We start from the raw sequence: 17,343 nt of genomic DNA, 5'->3' as shown, positions 1-17,343 counted from the left end.
CCAAGTAGCGAGGATTAGGCCACCAGAGCCTGGCTTTGCCTCCTCTTTAAATAAGACTCACTTGTAATCTCTTCTTTCTCTTTTCAAACCATAGCAGAGTGAAACCTCCTTTCCTACTAGTCTACCCAGTGAGTCTGGATTAGGTCACTTTTATCAATTCTTTTCCAAATTAAGGATAAAGGCAATGCATTTGACATGTAAGATTTGTCTTGCAAGTACATCTTTGATACCTATTCTTTCTTTCTCTAATTCCTTCTAGAATCTTATCCTCTTGATTTTTAGACTTGTAACAATCTCAAAACTATGTTTGGTGCTTAGATTTCTTGAAAACCTAGATATATGTCAACAACTGCTTTTTGTAGCACTTACGAATTACTTTAGCCAAAGGTATAAAACTGCTCCCTGGATCTATAATCCCTGTGCTGATGCTTTTATCACATTATTTCCTCAGACGGAAACCTAGGGTTTTATTTTCTTCCCCTACAACCACTGTACCCTATACCTTAACCAGTCACTATTTCTTCCCTGGTCTTGATTTTCTCCATCTTACTGAGGTTACTACTATAGGCCTCCATCTGGTAGTCTCTGATTCCTATCTCATCTCTTCCAAACCTCTTCTAAGCCATTTATCAATCTCTTAGTGATTGCCCACTGTGCAAATTAGCATAAAATATGTCAGCCTAAAAAAGAAATATAATCCAGAAAATAACTTAAGCTTTATTATTTTTTGCTTCTGTTTTTGTGGTATTGAAGTTTGAACTTAGGACCTTTGCTTGTTAGGCAAGCATTTTCCCACTTGAGCCGTGTCCCAGGCTGTACTTTTCTTCTTCCTTAGTTGATATCTTAAGAATGGTGGTATACTCAAGAACTCCTTTTGGAATGTCTTTTGAATCTTTACCTCTTTGGATTTTTTCATCAGAACGGTCACTTCCATACGTGATTTGTGGTTAGGCTGGAAGAGAGGATACACTGTGACCCTTTTAAACTCCTCCTTCACCTTCTTCTCCACCTGAGGTTTTAGAAGAGGAACATAGCTGGAGAGTTTCTGGGCATCTCTTTCGTCGTTTCTCTGTTTTGTGAGTTTTCGCCCTCGAGTCATTCGTTCTTCATGTTTGTTTATCTGTTCCTTTGCCCATGCCACCTTGGGCTTTTTTGTTTCTCTTTTGTATAGGTGCTGTACTTTTGCTTTTTCTTCATTGTACAGTGTTATTTTGGGGAAAAGCATTTCACTTGGAACTTTTTGAGGGAGTAGTTTGTACTTATTGTCTCTGAGGCCTCTAGCACGTTCAGCTCGGTAAATGTGTTTCTGTATATGATTCAGTTCCCTCTCAGACACTAGATAGTCCCATTTTTCATCATCTTCAGATTTTTTGCTTTGTGATTGCTTCTCTTCCTCTGTTTTCATTTCCCATTCTGGATCCGTTTTCTGGTTCCATGTTTGCTCCGTCATCATTTCTTGAAGTTGATGGTAGTGTGTTTCTGCTTTAGAACTCTGGGAGTCAAAAGACACAGTCTTTAGTTTATCAACTGTTCCAGCCTCCTTCTTAAATTCCCGGCATAACAGCTTTCTTGCATCTGAAGAGTAGACGCCACCTGCACACTTGTCACAGGGAGAAAACGGAAGGGAGTTGTGTTACAGGTCTCAAGTGGGCTGTCAGCTCTGCCAACTCCTACACCATACCCGTGTCTTCCTCTTCAAACTTCCTCTACTCTCTCTTCTAGTGCTCCCTCCTGCTTGAGGGCTTTGCCTTAAACTCAGCACCCTCTTCCTTTTCCCACTTCCCAGTCACCTCCCTGCCTTTACCCCAGACTGCTTTCTTGCATTTATAGTAGAAAGATTGACTTTCTCATATCAAAAGCCAGTTCTACCACTTCTGCTTATTAAACTTCAAGAGTCTCAATTTTGTAATTATCAAATTCCTTTTCCTACATTATCAAAATTGCCTACTGGCTAGGTGCCCATGGCTTATGCCTGTACTCCTAGCTATGCAGGAAGCTGAGATCTAAGGATCAAGGTTCAAGGCCAGCTGGGGCAGGAAAGTCCATGAGACCCTTATCCTCAATTAACTACCACAGACATTCCTACTCATCTCTTCCCACAGCATAAAGGTATGTAGCATCTTTGAACAAAAAAAGCAGTCTTCCTTACCTGTCTATCCCTCTCTGAGTTTTAACTATCTTTGTCCTCACACCTCCACAATATACTCTGATATGGTCATTTATATTCCTGCCCAGTCTCAGCCTCAACTGTCAGCTCTTTCCTAGTTTGCCAGTGTACTCTATGTAGTGGTCTCATTTCTGCTCCTGCCATTATTTCAACACACTTAATAAAGACAACCACTTTTCTCCTCTGAAACATTTCACACTTCTGCCTTCCAGACACAGGACTAAGACACAGGACACAGATAGCTGTGTAGCCCAATTCTCTTCCTATCTCATAGTTATTTCTTCATCTGCCTTCCTGGTCTGTCTTTTAAATGTAGTGCAGGAAAACCCAGCAGAGGAGAAAGTTGTTTAAGATATAATACATGCAGTACAATCATCTATTTTTTTATTTTTTGATTAGTTGTGGGGCTTGAACTCAGGGCCTATGTGTTGCCTGTGAGCCTTTTTGCTAAGGCTAGTGCTCTACCATTTTGAGCCACAGCTCCACTTCTAGTTTTCTGGTGCTTACTTGGAGATAAGAGTCTCATGGACGTTGCTGTCTAGGCTGGCTTTGAATTGCCATACTCAGATCTCAGCCTCCTGAGTGGTTAGGATTACAGGCATGAACCACTCACTAGCAGCACCCAGTTCAGTATAGTCTTTGGTTTTTTTTTTTTTTTTTGTGTGTCAGTTGGGCTTGAACTCTGGGCCGGGTGCGGTCCCTGAGCTCTTTGGCTCAAGACAAGCGCTCTACCACTTAGAGCCACAGCACCACTTCTGGTTTTCTGGTAGTTAATTAGAGCTAAGTGTCTCATGGACTTTTCTGCTGAGGCTGGCTTTGAACTACCATCCTCAGATCTCAGCCTCCCAGGATTACAGGTGGTGAGTCACTGGCACTCAGAACAGTCATTTTTAGGCTTCCTTGATCGAGTGATAACCCAACAAAGTTACCTTCCACTGCTCTAGGGGGATTAGAGCTGAATTGAGACAAGTCCCACAGATAAGGCACTGCCCCTCTCCCTCTCAAGCTCAGTCCCAGTCATTGCTAGACATTGCCACTTGCTGCTTTCTCCACGTCCACCTTCTTAATCCTATCCCTTCAAAATAACCCTCATCCATGCTTCCCTTCACCTGCTGCCCCAACCCTAGTGTTAACCCAATTAGGTCTTCAAGCCTGTACCTCTCTCCCACACCTTCATACCCACCAGATCACCAGAGTGATCTTTTTATTAGGTAGGTTTAGACATATCCCTTGTTTGCATAAAATCCTGGGATAGAGACCTACTGTTTTTAGAAGAGAACTCCAGATTACAACATGGCACCTATAACCTGGCTCTGATGTCTTCAAACAATTTTCTGAGCTTAGATCTGCTCACTCAGCTTTAGCCACATTGACTTCTATTCCTCAAAGTGGTATTTTCTTTTCCACTTAAGTATTTTATACTCTTGCTACATCTGCTCCCCCTCACACCTCAGCAACTCTGACATTGTCTACAATTTCTACATGAGTTGACATGCTACTTCCTCAGCCCTTCCACACATTCTTCAGAAAACGTCTCTTATCACAATTTGTGATGATTCCTATTTACTATCAATGTTCATCACTAGACCAGGCCCTCTTAGACCCTGAGTGGGGTTTATTTTGTTCAACACTGCTAGCCAGTCCTGCTAGTTAAAGACCCAAATGCAGAGTTGAATACAACAGGCACTGTGCTTTCTCTTGAAATACCTATGCCCTTTTTACTTCTATGATAAACTTTTCATCTTTTTTTTTTTCTGCCAGTACTGGGATTTGAAATCTGGACCACTGTCTTGCTCAGTTTTGCTTATCCAGCTATCACTGTACCCCTTGAACCTTGCCTCCAGCCTGGCTTTTAAAGTTGGGAGTCTTGTGGACTTCCTGCCTGGCTGGGCTTGGAATCACAACCCTCCCTCCATATCTCAGCTTCCTGAGTGACTAGAATCTGGTGCCCAGATCATGAACCTATTATTGTGTCCAAAATTCATGGCAACTGTATTTCCTCACCTTAATCTTCTTTTCTAGTGGGGAATAAGAACCTATTGCAATCCGAGGGTCTTGAGTATTTTTAGCCCAGGCCAATCTAGAAGATCAAAGAAAGAAATTAAGATTTGGAAAAAGTATCAGATGGCATGGTATAGAATAAATTGCATTAGGGAGTTAATTTGAGCCAACTTTTCATAGGTGGCAGAAGGCATTTTTTGTGGCCTAACAGGCCAGACTCTTCAGTTTTTCTGAAGGGAGGCATTATAAGTCTAAAGAGCCATATTATGTTTGAGGCTGTGACTGTCAGAAGCACTTTTAATACTGGTGAAGGAAAATTGAATTGCCATTTCAAATACCACAAACCATGGTTTTTAAATCTTGTCAGCAACTGTTTTTGTTGTTGTTGTTGTTGGCCATGGGGCTTGAACACTGGGCCTGGGCACTGTCCCTGAGCTCTTCAGCTCAAGATTAGTGCTCTACCACTTGAGCCACAGTGCAACTTCTGGTTTTCTGGTGGTTTATTGGCAATAAGAGTTTCACAGACTTTCCTGCCTGGGCTGGCTTTGAACTGTGATCCTCAGATCTCAGCCTCCTGAATAGCTAGGATTATAGGCGTGAGCCACCAGCACCTGGCTAACAACTCAGTTTTGATGAGAAAAGCTTTTAAGCAGGTAGCTTAAGTTTGCAAAGCTAGCTATTCAGGAGGCTAAGATATGAGGATTGTGATTTGAAGCCAGATGAGACAGAAAAATCCATAATACTCTGCAACTAAGCAGCAAAAAAGCCAGATTTGAAGACGGGGAGAGTAGTTCAGGTGGTAGCCATGAGTGAAAAAGGTGTGAGCAAGAATGCAGGACCCTGGTAGTAGCACTGAAAAAAAAAAATTCAAGTCAGTAAGCCCATTCTTTTTTGTTATCAGGCTTGAACTCAGGGCCTGGGCATTGTCCCTGAGCTCTGCTCAAAGCTAGCACTCTACTACTTTGAGCCACAGTGCCACTTCTGGTCTTCACAGGGACTTTTCTGCTCAGGCTGGCTTCAAACCGTGATCCTCAGATCTGTCTTCTGAGTAGATAGGGTTACAGGTGTGAGCCACCAGCACCAATGGTAAGCCCATTCCAAAGTGCAGCTAGGTGTAAAGTTATTAGTAATAACTGATTTCCTATAGCAGTTACCTAACTAGAACGTGTTTCGTTATTCTTCAAAAGCTTGTATTTCAAGTAATAAAACAATGAAATAATAAGGGTTTTAAAAAATTCATACAGAAAAACAGAAGAGAAATTTGCAAGATTAAGCACAGTTACATATAGGCATCCTGGATAACTCATTTGTCTGATTCGTAAACAATTTTTATATTTAGCAACCTGATTATAAAAACTGCTTTCTCGGGCTGGGAAGTTGGCTCAGTGGTAGAGCGCTCGCCTTGCATGCTTAAGGCCCTGGGTTCGATTCCTCAGCACCACATAGGCAGAAAAAAAAGCCGGAAGTGGCGCTGTGGCTCAAGTGGTAGAGTGCTAGGCTTGAGCTGAAGAGCTGAGGGACAGCACCCAGGCCAAGAGTTCAGGCCCCATGACTGGACCCCCCCCCCAAAAAAAAACTGCTTTCTCTAGACGAGAATTTTAGATTGTAGAACTGTAGAAAACCAACAGCAAATTTGTCTTTATTTTATACTCATTTATCTTTTTCTTTTTTTTGGGTATGCTGGTATGGTGGCATGAATTCAGGGCCTGGTACCTTCAACTGGTTTGCTTGCTCATGGCTGATGCCCTACTATTTGAACCAGGTCTTCAGTGCAACATTTTGCTAGTTATTTTGAGATGGAGTCCCAAGATTTTTTTTTGGGGGGGGGACTAAGGGGAGACGAGTTGGCTTCTAATTAAAATCCTCTAGGCCTCAGCCTTCTGAGTACTTAGTATTTTAGGCATGAGCCTAAAAGCCTCCCGGCTTTCTCTTTTTTGTGAGTTTCTTAAGTGGTTTCTTTAGCTATCGTTCTTCAGCTTTTCCTTGATACTGTGCTATAAGCTTAAATAGATTACTTTACTAAATCTCCCAAATAACCTTCCCAGACAGGTACTCATCCTCCCTCACATGACAAAAAGAATGGCAGTCATAAAAGAGTTGGCCTCAGAGTTAGTTTTATACTGGGGGAATCCTGTTGGGAGTCCAGAGTACTCATACCCAGATGTGCACATTCTGTTATCTGTACCCCAAGTGTTGGGGGAAAAAATACCTACTGTTCCTGTGCACTCAGACCCAACCACTCTGAGTCAGTTACCATGGGAGGTTCTGAGTGGGGTGCAAGGACTGGGCCTAGCCAGTGTGGAAGTCCCCTACTGCATTCCTTCTGGGCATCTTCCAGGGTCACTTGGGCTTCTCTTGTGGCCTCCTGCCGTTTCTCCTCTGCAAGTCTGGCTTCAGCCATGGCTCTGTCGATGGCCACCTGCACATACAGCATCTTGGCTCTTTGCTTGCTCTCAGCCTCTGCTTCTGAGCTGCCCCTAGTGCTCTAACCCCTCATTACTCTTCAGAGTACTGCTTACTAGCCATTAAAGTTTCTGGCATTCGTCCAGACTTTCAGCTATCTACTGCAGACCCCTGAGGGTGCTCTGGGTTGATTTCTAAGGCAACCAGAAGCAGTGTCATCACTATGCTGGGTGGAGACTACTGTGAGGTGGTGTGTGAAGACATAGCCTCTTGGCAGGAAATGGACTGCCTCCATGTGAGCTGGGTTCAGTGGCTGCAGCAGAAAGTAGAGGCACAGGCATGCATCACAGTGTGGTGAGACAGCATTTTTAAGGGTGGTGAGGGCACCCTTTTCTTTTGGACTGGCAATGGGGCTTGAACTATGGGCCTGGGCACTCCTTTAGCTTTATTGCTCAAAGCTGGCACTCTACTACAAGAGCCACAACTCCACTTCTGGCTGTTTTGCTGGTTAATTCAAGATAAGAGTTTACAGACTTTCCTGCCTAGACTGGCTTCAAACCTTGATCCTCAGATCTCAGCCTCCTGAGTAGTTAGGATTATAAGCGTGAGCTCTTTCTCACTTCTGTGTCTGTGTTGTAGAAACATTAGGTAGATCCTGCATAAAGGTGCTGTGGCTCAAGTGGTAGGGCGCTCGCCTTGAGCTGAAGAGCTGAAGGATAGCGTCCAAGTCCAGAGTTCAAGCCCCACGACCGACCACAAAAAAAAAAAAGTATAATTCTGAGCATAAGCCTCCCTTTAAGCAAGTAATTAATGGGAGGCTTATGTTCAGAATTGCTGTAAGGAAACTTACATAGGAAAATGATATGGACCTAAAAGTCGCTATTTAAGTATTATGTTGTAATTTTTTTTTTACTTTCCCCATATGAGAAAGTAGAAGGGGAAAAGAAAATAAGCCAGGGAAATAAGTAATCTTTTGCTAGTAAATCATGTTGAAACAGAGAAAAGACTAGACTTCTCACAAGTGAAGAGCTTGCATTACATTTTTCTGTAATAAATATACAATGAGGACAATACTGCTAATATTTTGTCACATTCTTATATTTTAATTCTTCATAAAAATCATGATACCTTAGTCAGAAGTATTCTTTACAAGATGTTGATAGTGGTCCCTGGATGCAAAGTATTGTTGGTAACTTCTCATGTAAACAGCTCCAAGTGAACTTCACGGCATAATGGGAACAACTTCTGGCACTTGAATGGCTGGAATTATGGGTTTATTTCTGTGTTCTTCTGTTCAGAGGTTCCAGTCTACCACCACAGTATTTCTGGGCCTATGGTAAAGCAGTAACAGATCCTAGCAGAAGGGCCTGGTGAAGCAGGGCTGCTTACTTCATGGCAGCGAGGAAGCAGAAGGAGCTGGAGAAAGCTATATTCCCCCAAGTTTCCACCCACAATTCCTTCAGCTAGGCCCCAGCTCCTCCAGCCTCCACATGAGACTGGAGGACATTTCCTATTCAAATCCTAACAGGCCTGAAGCTATGTTTTCAAAGAACAGTAATTATTGCCTGAATTTTTAAAAATATAGGCCTAATCAGATTGCTTGCGATCTGAAAAGTTTGTGTGTATGTGTATCAATACTGAGGTGGCCTGGGTACTGTCCCTTTTTTGTTTTAAGATTAATGCTTTTCCACTTGTCATTGCTCTACTTCTGACTTTTTGGTGGTTAATTGGTGATAAAAAGTCTCATGGACTTTCTACCTGGGCTGGCTTTGTATTGAAATCCTTAAATTTCAGCCTCCCAGGATTACAGGCGTGAGCTATGAGCCTGCCCACATCCCTTTATTCTTTTCACATGCATGAGATCCACGATGGCCCCTCCCCCACCGGTAGTGCTGGAGCCCAAATTTAGGACCTGCACAGCAGGTCCCTTCCTCTTCACTTCTAATACTAATAATTCTTCATTTCTTTCTTAGCTTTAGATACTTATCAATTTTATTGCTCTTTTGAACCAGTTTTTGGTTTCATTCATCTTTTCTTATTTTCTGTATTGATTTCTCCTCAACTTCTGAGTTTTCCTGCTTTTAGATTTCATTTTTTTCTGATTTTTTAAGGTGGAAGCTTATTTTTAGATTTGATTTATATACAATGTTTAATGTGTAAGTCCCTTTGTGCATCCCACAAATTTTAGCTTGTAGTGTTCTATTTTAAATTGTCTCCTGACATTTCTTTGACTAAACTGTTGAGCAACAATTGGAATTTCCAGCTACCTTTCCGGCATTCCATTGCAGTCATTATATGACTTCTATGACTTCAACGTGAAGGGGCTCTGTATTGAACAGCCCATTTTGTGGTTTATTTTACTGAATGTTCTATGTGAACATGTGCTGTTGGATGAAGAATTGTGTAGATGTTAATCAGATTTAGTTGATCAGTTGTGGTGTTCAATTCAACCATACCCTTACTGATTTTCTTCCAGCTGGATCTGTCAATTACTGATACAGAGGCGTTAAAGTCTCCAATCATAATAGTAGATTAAATTGCTTTTATAACAGTATACATGGATATATTCACTAGTCTGTCAGGCACATACCTGGGTATTAAGGATTATGTCTCCTTGGAGAACTGACCTTTTTATCATTAATTTGAAATAACTACAAGTTTTTCTTTATTAGTGTCAGCTTAGTTTATCTTCCTTTGACTTTTTATCTATCTCTTTTTATAAAGTGGATTCCTTGGAAACATCCAATTTGGTCTTGTTTTTTAAAATCCACATTGACAATCTCTGTCCTTTTAATTGGTATACCAAGACCACGGATGTTTAATGTGATTTATTAAATTTTGTTTTGGAAAAGAAGCAAGCAGGGAGAAATATAGATTGAAAGAAGACCACCACCAGACGTGTAGAAGATAGGCAAAAATTAGCTCTGTGTAGCAGCAATGTTTACCTTCTTTGTTAGGGGATTCAGTTTGAATTATTATTGGTATTTTTTATTCTGTTTTTTTGTGTGTGTGATAGGGTCCCACCAGCCAGCCTAGGCTGGCCTTGAACAATAGTTCTACCTTACTTAGCCTCCTGATTGCTGGATGATAGATGTCTATCACCACACCTAGATTTGGTAGTTTTCTTTGTTGTTGGCAGTAATGGGGCTTGAACTGAGGGTCTTATGTTCTCCCATGGCTTTGAGTGGTCAAGTCTGGCATTGATATCCTTCAAATCAGCTTTTTAAAAATTTACTTGATTGGGACTGGGAATGTAGCTTAGTGGTAGAGTGCTTGCCTTGCATGCATGAAGCCCTGGGTTCGATTCCTCAGTACCACATACAATGTGGCTCAAGGGGTAGAGTGCTAGCCTTGGGCAAAAGAAACTCAGGGATAGTCCCCAGGTTCTGAGTTCAAGCCCCAGGACTTGCACAAAAAAATTTACTTTATTGTTATTATAAAAGTAATGTGCAGAGAGATTACAGTTACGTAAGTTAGGTAATTCATACATTTCCTTTTTACACAGTGTCCTCCCTTCCCTTACTCTCTCCCAAGTTGTATAGTTCACTTTTAACAGTGTTCTGTACCACTGCTGCACTTGTTCACCTTTTCCCCTTGAGTACTGTGCCTCCCACTCCAAAAGAAAATGAATAAACCATACAGAAAGAAAAGAACTTAATTGGAGTTAAAAGTCACAGATTTGTCTGCCTCAATTGGCTTGATCTTCAAATTTCAGCCTCCTGTGTGGCTAGGATTATCAGTATAAGCCACCAGTGCCTGGCAATATTTGGTAGTTTTCTACAAAGTATTCTTGTTCTATCTTCCAACTATTTTCTGCCTTCTTTGGTTTTAATATGATTCCATTTTTCCTTCTCTAACATACTACATATCCCTCTCATTTCACTTTGTACAAATAGTTGAGTTTGCTGCATACATTATAATTAGTCTAAGTTCTCTTTCAAGTAGCACTACACCAATTTAAGGATAGTGCAAGTACCTGTTACCAAAATATTATTAGTTCCTATCGCCTAGCTCTTATAATACTCCTGCAGATTGTTTCTGTAAGCTATGATTACTGAATACAAGTTGCTATTACTATTTTGAGTCAATCATTTACATTAGATCAAACTTTTTTTTTTTTATGTGTTGGTACTTGCATTTCAACTCTCTGTTACTCAGCTTTTTTCCCGGTGTTATTGTTCTATCACTTGAACTAAGCTTCCAGTCCCCTCCTCCTGCTTTTAAAAAATTGTCCAGGTTAATTGGAGATAAAGAGTCTCTGCATGGGCTGGCTTTAAACCTTGATCTTCCAATCTCAGCCTCTTGAAGTCAGTAGGACTATAGGATTGAGCCACAGGTACCTGGCTAGATCAATTTTTTAAAAAAATGAATTGTTTTAGTTCCATTTTTCTTTCTATAGTTTATGTGACTTACATTATTTTCCTTCTTTCTGAAGAGTTTCTTTAGCATTTTATACAAATCAGATCTACTGGAAACAAACGCTCTCCATGTTTCTGTCTTAGTCTTTAACTTCTCTTTCATTTTTGAAGTATACTTTCTCTGGAATCAGAATTTTAGGGTTTTCTTTCTTTCATTTAACACTTTAAATAGTTCTTCCATTTTCCTTGAGAGAAGACGTAATTTTTACTCTACAGTGTAATATTTTCTCTGATTTATTGCAGTTTGAATATAATATTCATCCATATATTCGAGGGAGGGGCCTTTATGCTATTTGGTATTCTGGGCCTCTATAGTTAAAAGTTCAAATAAAGCTGGGCGCCGGCGGCTCATGCCTGTAATCATAGCTACTCAGGAGGCTGAGATCAGGGTTCAAAGCCAGCCCAGGCAGGAAAGTCCGTGAGACTCTTATCTTCAATAAACCACTCGAAAACCAGAAGTGGCGCTGTGGCTCAAGCAGTAGAGCGCTTGCCTTGAGCTGAAGAGCTGAGGGACAGTGCCCAAGCCTAGAGTTCAAGCCCCAAGACCGACCAAAAAACAAAAAAAAAAGTTCAAATAAAGTGAATTTGAATTTCCAGTGACACTAACTACATTTTAGGTGCTCAATAGCCACATGTGTCTAATATCTACCAAACTGATAATTCATGTCTTCACAGTAGAAGAGGGTCCAATCTAGTTTTAGTTAGCATTTAATATAATTCCACTTTTCCTCCTCCTTGAACATACTAAATATCCCTTTTATTTTGCTTTTTACAAATGGTTGAGTTTGCAAACATAAATTACAATTAGTCCAAGTTCTCTTTCAGATAACATTATGCCAATTTAAGGATGGTGCATGTACCTGTTACCAAATTATTATTAGTTTCCACCTATCTTGTATAATTCTGATGCCCATGTGACTGTGTCACAGAGGCAAGCATTTCTAGAACTTACTACTACAAGCACCTAAGACCTCTGGTGTTTGTTCATATCGCTCCCCTTTTCATAGAGTGCTCTCCTTTTCTGCCTTCAGATTATCTTTCTCTCTGACTCTTACTTTTTTTTCAGACTTACCTTAGGTCCCATCCGCTTTATACAACTTCTATGGAGGGAAAGGAGATTGTGTTTCATCTCACTTTCTTTAATTGAAGAAACATGAGTTGCTATCACTAGGCAAAGATCCTTTCCATCCCCAGGGTCTAGTCCTGCTTCACATCAAGAACGAAAAGTTAGTGAGACTGAGCTGAGTCTTGTAACCATTTCATTCTGTCAAGTAAAAAAAGGCAACTGTCTAATACTAGCATCCCATACATGGAAGGACATTCTAAGAGTGATTCCTTCACCCAAAGGAAGCAACAAATCGAAGCCTTACTTGCATTCCCCCAACCCCCTGCCCACCTTCATTTGGGCTTAAATGATGAAAGCTGTCTTTGACTTTTAGTAAAGACATCCAGAAACTATGCCCCATAGACCTAAACCTCATATTATTGATCTCTTTCCCTCTTCTTCTTTTGTTTTTATTCCTGCATGTCCTTCTATTATGTCTCTTACTGTCTGTGTGATCTTGGACAAGTTGTTCAGCCTCTCTTATTTATGTTTCCTGTCTTGTGAAATTACTGTAAGCATTAAGTGAATTAATTCACATGCCTAGGACTTTGGACAACCTCATTAATACTGCTCAAGGTTGGCATGCTCCCTAGTGTCCAGGCTGAGGTTGGATTTGGGATAAAGCTAAGGTTTCAAAGGAACAGAAGTACAGTAGTCTTCCCTTATGTGAGGGGGGATGTATTTGAAGACCCTCAGGAGATGCCTAAACTGCATGTACGAATCCTATATAACTTTTTCCTATACATGCATGCATACATGCATATGATCAAGCTTATAAATGAGGCACAACAAGAGACTAAAAACAACAAATAGGACAATTATAATGATATACTGTAGGAGTATGCAAATGCAGTCTCAAATATATATTAACAATTGTATATCTTATATTACATACTTTATAAATGTTTTTTGACATAGGATCTTGTTATGTAGCTCAGACTGGCCTCAAACTTAAAATCCTTCTCCTTGGCTTCTCAAGTGCTAGTGCTATATGTGGGTGTTACTGCACTCTTCAGTTAAGACAAGCCCATTATGGCTTCTCTTTGCCCTATCTGAATGCTAGCATCACTATTCTTGCACTTTAGTGTTACTACTAAATAAACAAGACAAACACTGTGATAGCTTGAAAGTCATCTCACATTGGAGACAACTACTAAGTGACTAAGTGGCATATACAGTACTGACCTGCTGGACACAGATGGCTCATGTGTCAGGCACATTTCACCAGGCTACCCAAAACAGTGCACAATGTAAAACTTGATTGTTTTCAAATTTTTTATTCATTGGTTTTGCACCAGGGTTGACCATGGATAGACAACTGAAATTAAGAAAAGCAAAGCCATGGATTAGGGGAGAATCACTGTATAAGAAAAAACACAATCATCTTACCTTCTGTCTAGAGCATGACATTCTGCAATCTTTTTGTTTCATCCCCAAAATGAAACACGTTCTTGCTTTCATTCCAAATGGTTGGGAAAGGACTGAGAATAGTCAAACCTGCCATAAAGAACAAAGAAAGCTTTCATAAGAGCAGTCACTGACATGTAGCATGGAGTCTTTAAGGAGTCAGAGGACACAGAAACCTGGAGTGGACCTTGTGCTGCATATAGCCATCTTTAGGTTCCTAATGACAGCGGGTTCAACACTGCAGGCCTTGGCTCCCAGGTTTACTTCTAGCTAGGTGTAGTGGTATACATGCATAATCACAGAACCATTCCTGCAGTCAGGAGGCTGAAGGATGGCAATAGGCCGGGTTTGGTGGTTCCTGCCTATAATCTGAGCTTCTAGGAGGACCACAGTTGGCCAGTCCAGGCAGTGAAAGATACTATCTGAAAAGCAAATAACACCTTCCCCTCCACAACCTAAAAAAGTAAAAGCACTGGGGGAACTTCCTAGTAATGAGAGGCCCTGAGTTCAATCCCAGTAGGAGAGGGCAGGGGGGACCAGTTTTATTATTGACTGGGAAAATTATGATGCCAGACAGGCTTAAACTATCTGTGTACACAGGAAAGATCAAAGAATAACTACCTTGTTGGGAATTCCCCACTCATTTTATACCTTTCCCTGGACTGTTTTTTGGTAGTGCTGAGATTTGAACTCAGGGATTGACATTAAGCAGATATTCTGCCACTTGAACTATGTCCTCCACCTTTACCCCAGTCTTTGAAGCCCTACAATCCTTGTTAAAAAGTTGTTGTACCACTCTAGACATCAATCTGGAGGTTCCTCACAAAACTGAACATAGACCTTATGTATAATACAGCCATACCACTCCTAGGCATTTACCTGAACATCATGAGCTAGGATATGATAAGGACACCTGCATATCCATGTTCATTGCTGTACTATTCACAAGAGTTAAGATATGAAAACTGCCCAGAAGCCCCACAATAGATGAGTGGATCCAACAAAATGTAGTGCCTATATAAAATGGAATTTTACAGTCATTAGAAAGAATGTCTTGTGGAGATAGGAGGGAAGGGATGATAGGGGAAAAACAAAGGAGGAGGCAACAATACTTGATAAGAAATGTACTCATTACCTTGCTCATGTGATTGTAACCCCTCTGTATAGTATTTTCACAATAAAAAGCTTATTTTTTTTAAAAGAATAAAATGGGTGGAACTAGAGCAAATCATGAAGAGGTTAAGTCAAGCTCAGAGAGACAAATTGTGCGTATTCCCTCTGATATGGGGAAATCAGATCTAAGATGAACTCTGGGATATGATAAATTATACAGGATTCTGGATATGCACACACAGTGAGACCATAAGAGGATACTCTTTGGAGGGAATCAAAAAGGTGCAATGCCTGCCTCTTCATATTTATATAAAATACACATTCTGAAACCAGCCCCCTCCCCCCCTTTTTTAGTTTTCTATTTTCTTTACCTAATGTACTGTGTATTCATGTGTATATCTCTGGGAGGGTGTGTGTGTTGGGGGAAGGGCACAGAACTTGAGGAAAAAGGGTGAAAAAAGTGCAGCAGTGGAGCTCACTAGACACTAATGAAAGTGAACTATACAACTCATGGGTGGAGATGGGAAGGAAGGACTGGGAGGAATGAGCGAACAGATGACACGGTACTAAAGGAAACGTATTCATTATCTGATTCATGTAAATGTAACCCCACTGTGTATCACTTCTATAACAACTTAAAAAAAAAGAAAAACCACGTATACTGCACAAATGCATATAAGTTCATGACATCATGGTTATTTGTTTTTGGAGTCATTGTTAAGGAAAACATTAGACAAAATAGATATGCGATTGGTACAATCCAAACCACCTCTTGTACAAGTAGTGTGAGGGAGGTAGGGAGGCAAGCCTAAATATTCTTCCAGTATAGCAAACGCATAGATAAGTCATCTAAAAGCATTTTTTTTAATTTAAGAAATGCATTTAAAAGATTGAAAAAAAAAAAGTGGTTGCAGCTGGGTGCTGGTGGCTTACACCTGTAATCCTAGCTACTCAGGAGGCTGAGATCTGAGGCTCACAGTTCAAAGCCAGCCTAGGGAAAGTCCATGAAACTCTCATCCCCAGTGAAATACTCAGGAAAATACAGAAGTGGCACTGTGGCTCAAGTGGAGGGCATTAGCCACTTCTTTTACTTAAGTAAAAGAAGCTCAGAGACAGAGCCCAGACTGAGTTCAAGCTCCAGGACCAGCAAGATTAAAAAAAAAAAAAAAGTGTTTGTGAGCTGTGTGCTCTTTGCTCATGCTTGTAAACCTGGATCTGAGGATTACTGCTCCAAGCCAGAAGCCAGCTAGAGCGGAAAAGCTTGTGAGATTCAATTAGCCAGCAAACGACAAAATAAAAACAAAAACCAGACGTGGAGGTGTCAACTGGTAAGAGTACCAACCTTGCGAGAAAAAGTCAAGCAAGAGCTTGAGGTGTTGGGTTCAAGCCCCAGGACTGGCACACACACGCGTGCGCGCACACACACCAACAAGAAAAAAGTCTTTTTCTTTTATTTTGCTGTTTTTGTTTTCTTGAGTTGCTCATTTAGAGACCTTTAGAAGGATAGGAGACACAGAAATGGAGGGACAAGGGCTGGAACAATGCAGCCAAGTGCTCACGGCACACTATGTTAAAAGGAACTATACAACTTGTGGGTGGGGGAGGGAAGGGAAAAACGAGGAGAGAGCGAGGGAAGGGTGACACTCCTTGCCTGACTTCCGTGACACTAACCCTGTGTACCTTTATAGCAATATTTTTTCAAAGTCGTTGCATACTGGAGACTTCTGTTGAACTCAGCCATATATGCATATATATATATACACATATATACACACATATATATAGCAAAAAAATATCCTTACAAGCCCAATGTAACATGTTACGATACGGACGTGTTACAGTCTCCGCGTGTCTCTGGATACAGTCACAGGGCTCAGAGGGGCTGGAGGCGGCAGTGGTTTCCTTTCAAAGCGTTCAGTGTTGAGTTCTAGAACTTGGACCATTAACAGAAAGCGGGGTTGGCTCCCCGGCCCCAGGGCCTTTGCCCGTGGGCGCCCGGGCCGGCTGGTGTGTCGGAAGCTGCAGCTCAGGCGGTTAAAGGTTAACTTGAACCTGCGGGAGCTGTCGGGGCAGATCAGCACCCCGGGCCTCGGTTTCCTCGTCGGTGAATCGGGCGGGTAACCGGCAGCGAGGAGGGGGGGGTGTCCGGAGGCACGACTAGCGCCCACGCCGGCGCCGGGCCGGGCCGAGCCGGGGCGCCCGGCCGCCCTCCCGCCGCGGGCCCCGCGCTCCGCCGCCGCTCCGCCGGGGTCAGCCCCGGGCGTCGAGAGGCGGGGCCCGCGGCGAGGCCCGCGCGGCGGCCATGGCTTCGGTGGTGGAGTACAAGGGCCTGAAGGCCGGCTACCACTGCGGCTACTGCGACTCCACAGAGGGCAAGGCGTCGTGCGGTGAGTGTCCCGGCGTCGAGGCGGCCGCGGCGCCCACCCTCGGCCCTCGCGGGCGCCCGCTGCGCTCCGGCCAGCCTCTGGCCGGGGGGACAGCGGCTCCGCTACCCGCCTGCAGCTTCCCTTCCCCACTCGTGTCTTCCCAGCCCGTTGCCCTGCCCGCTCCGTCTCGCCGCCTCACCCTCACTGACGATGGCGGCCTCTCCCAGAGAAGCAACGGAAATAGCAGAAAGCTGCCCTTAGTCAAGATGGCGCGGACGGCGTCAGCTCCCTGGGGCGCCAGGCCAGGTTGGGCCTGCGGGCTCCCGTGTGGCTTCGCGCGAGCCTCGGGAACGCCTGGGCGCG

The 17,343-nt window shown here is 42.4% G+C and overlaps 2 protein-coding genes across 10 annotated transcripts in view; one reads left to right on the top strand and one right to left on the bottom strand.

Annotated features, from left to right (window-relative positions):
* Nucleotides 1-241: 241 nt before the first annotated feature.
* LOC122126810 (putative uncharacterized protein ZNRD1-AS1) lies at nt 242-17,286 on the bottom strand. 8 transcript variants are annotated; one of them, XR_006151015.1, is made up of 7 exons: nt 16,417-16,789; nt 13,280-13,591; nt 12,062-12,192; nt 10,985-11,174; nt 7,700-7,902; nt 4,172-4,247; nt 242-1,600 (listed from the first exon to the last, which is right to left on the bottom strand). XR_006151015.1 is itself a non-coding variant. In XM_042701326.1 (3 exons), exon 3 carries the CDS (start codon nt 1,451-1,453, stop codon nt 761-763), a length of 693 nt encoding a protein of 230 aa, XP_042557260.1. In that variant the 5' UTR covers nt 1,454-1,600; nt 4,172-4,247; nt 17,180-17,286; the 3' UTR covers nt 242-760. The 8 variants fall into 8 exon arrangements, 1 of the variants encoding a protein (XP_042557260.1); XR_006151011.1 differs by lacking the exons at nt 10,985-11,174; nt 16,417-16,789 and adding an exon at nt 17,180-17,286; XR_006151014.1 differs by lacking the exon at nt 10,985-11,174 and having other exon boundaries at nt 12,062-12,195.
* Ate1 (arginyltransferase 1) overlaps nt 16,865-17,343 on the top strand; it is a 102,198-nt gene continuing 101,719 nt past the window's right edge. For both annotated transcript variants that reach the window (XM_042701324.1, XM_042701323.1), the window contains exon 1: nt 16,865-17,001. In XM_042701324.1, coding sequence (XP_042557258.1) covers nt 16,917-17,001 — 85 coding nt within the window. In that variant the 5' untranslated portion in view covers nt 16,865-16,916. The remainder of the gene's footprint in view (nt 17,002-17,343) is intronic.

Source organism: Dipodomys spectabilis, unplaced genomic scaffold (genome assembly GCF_019054845.1).
Source record: "Dipodomys spectabilis isolate Male_0828 unplaced genomic scaffold, ASM1905484v1 ptg000289l, whole genome shotgun sequence".
Taxonomy (NCBI): Eukaryota; Metazoa; Chordata; class Mammalia; order Rodentia; family Heteromyidae; genus Dipodomys; species Dipodomys spectabilis.
This window is presented reverse-complemented; position numbering and strand designations above follow the sequence as displayed.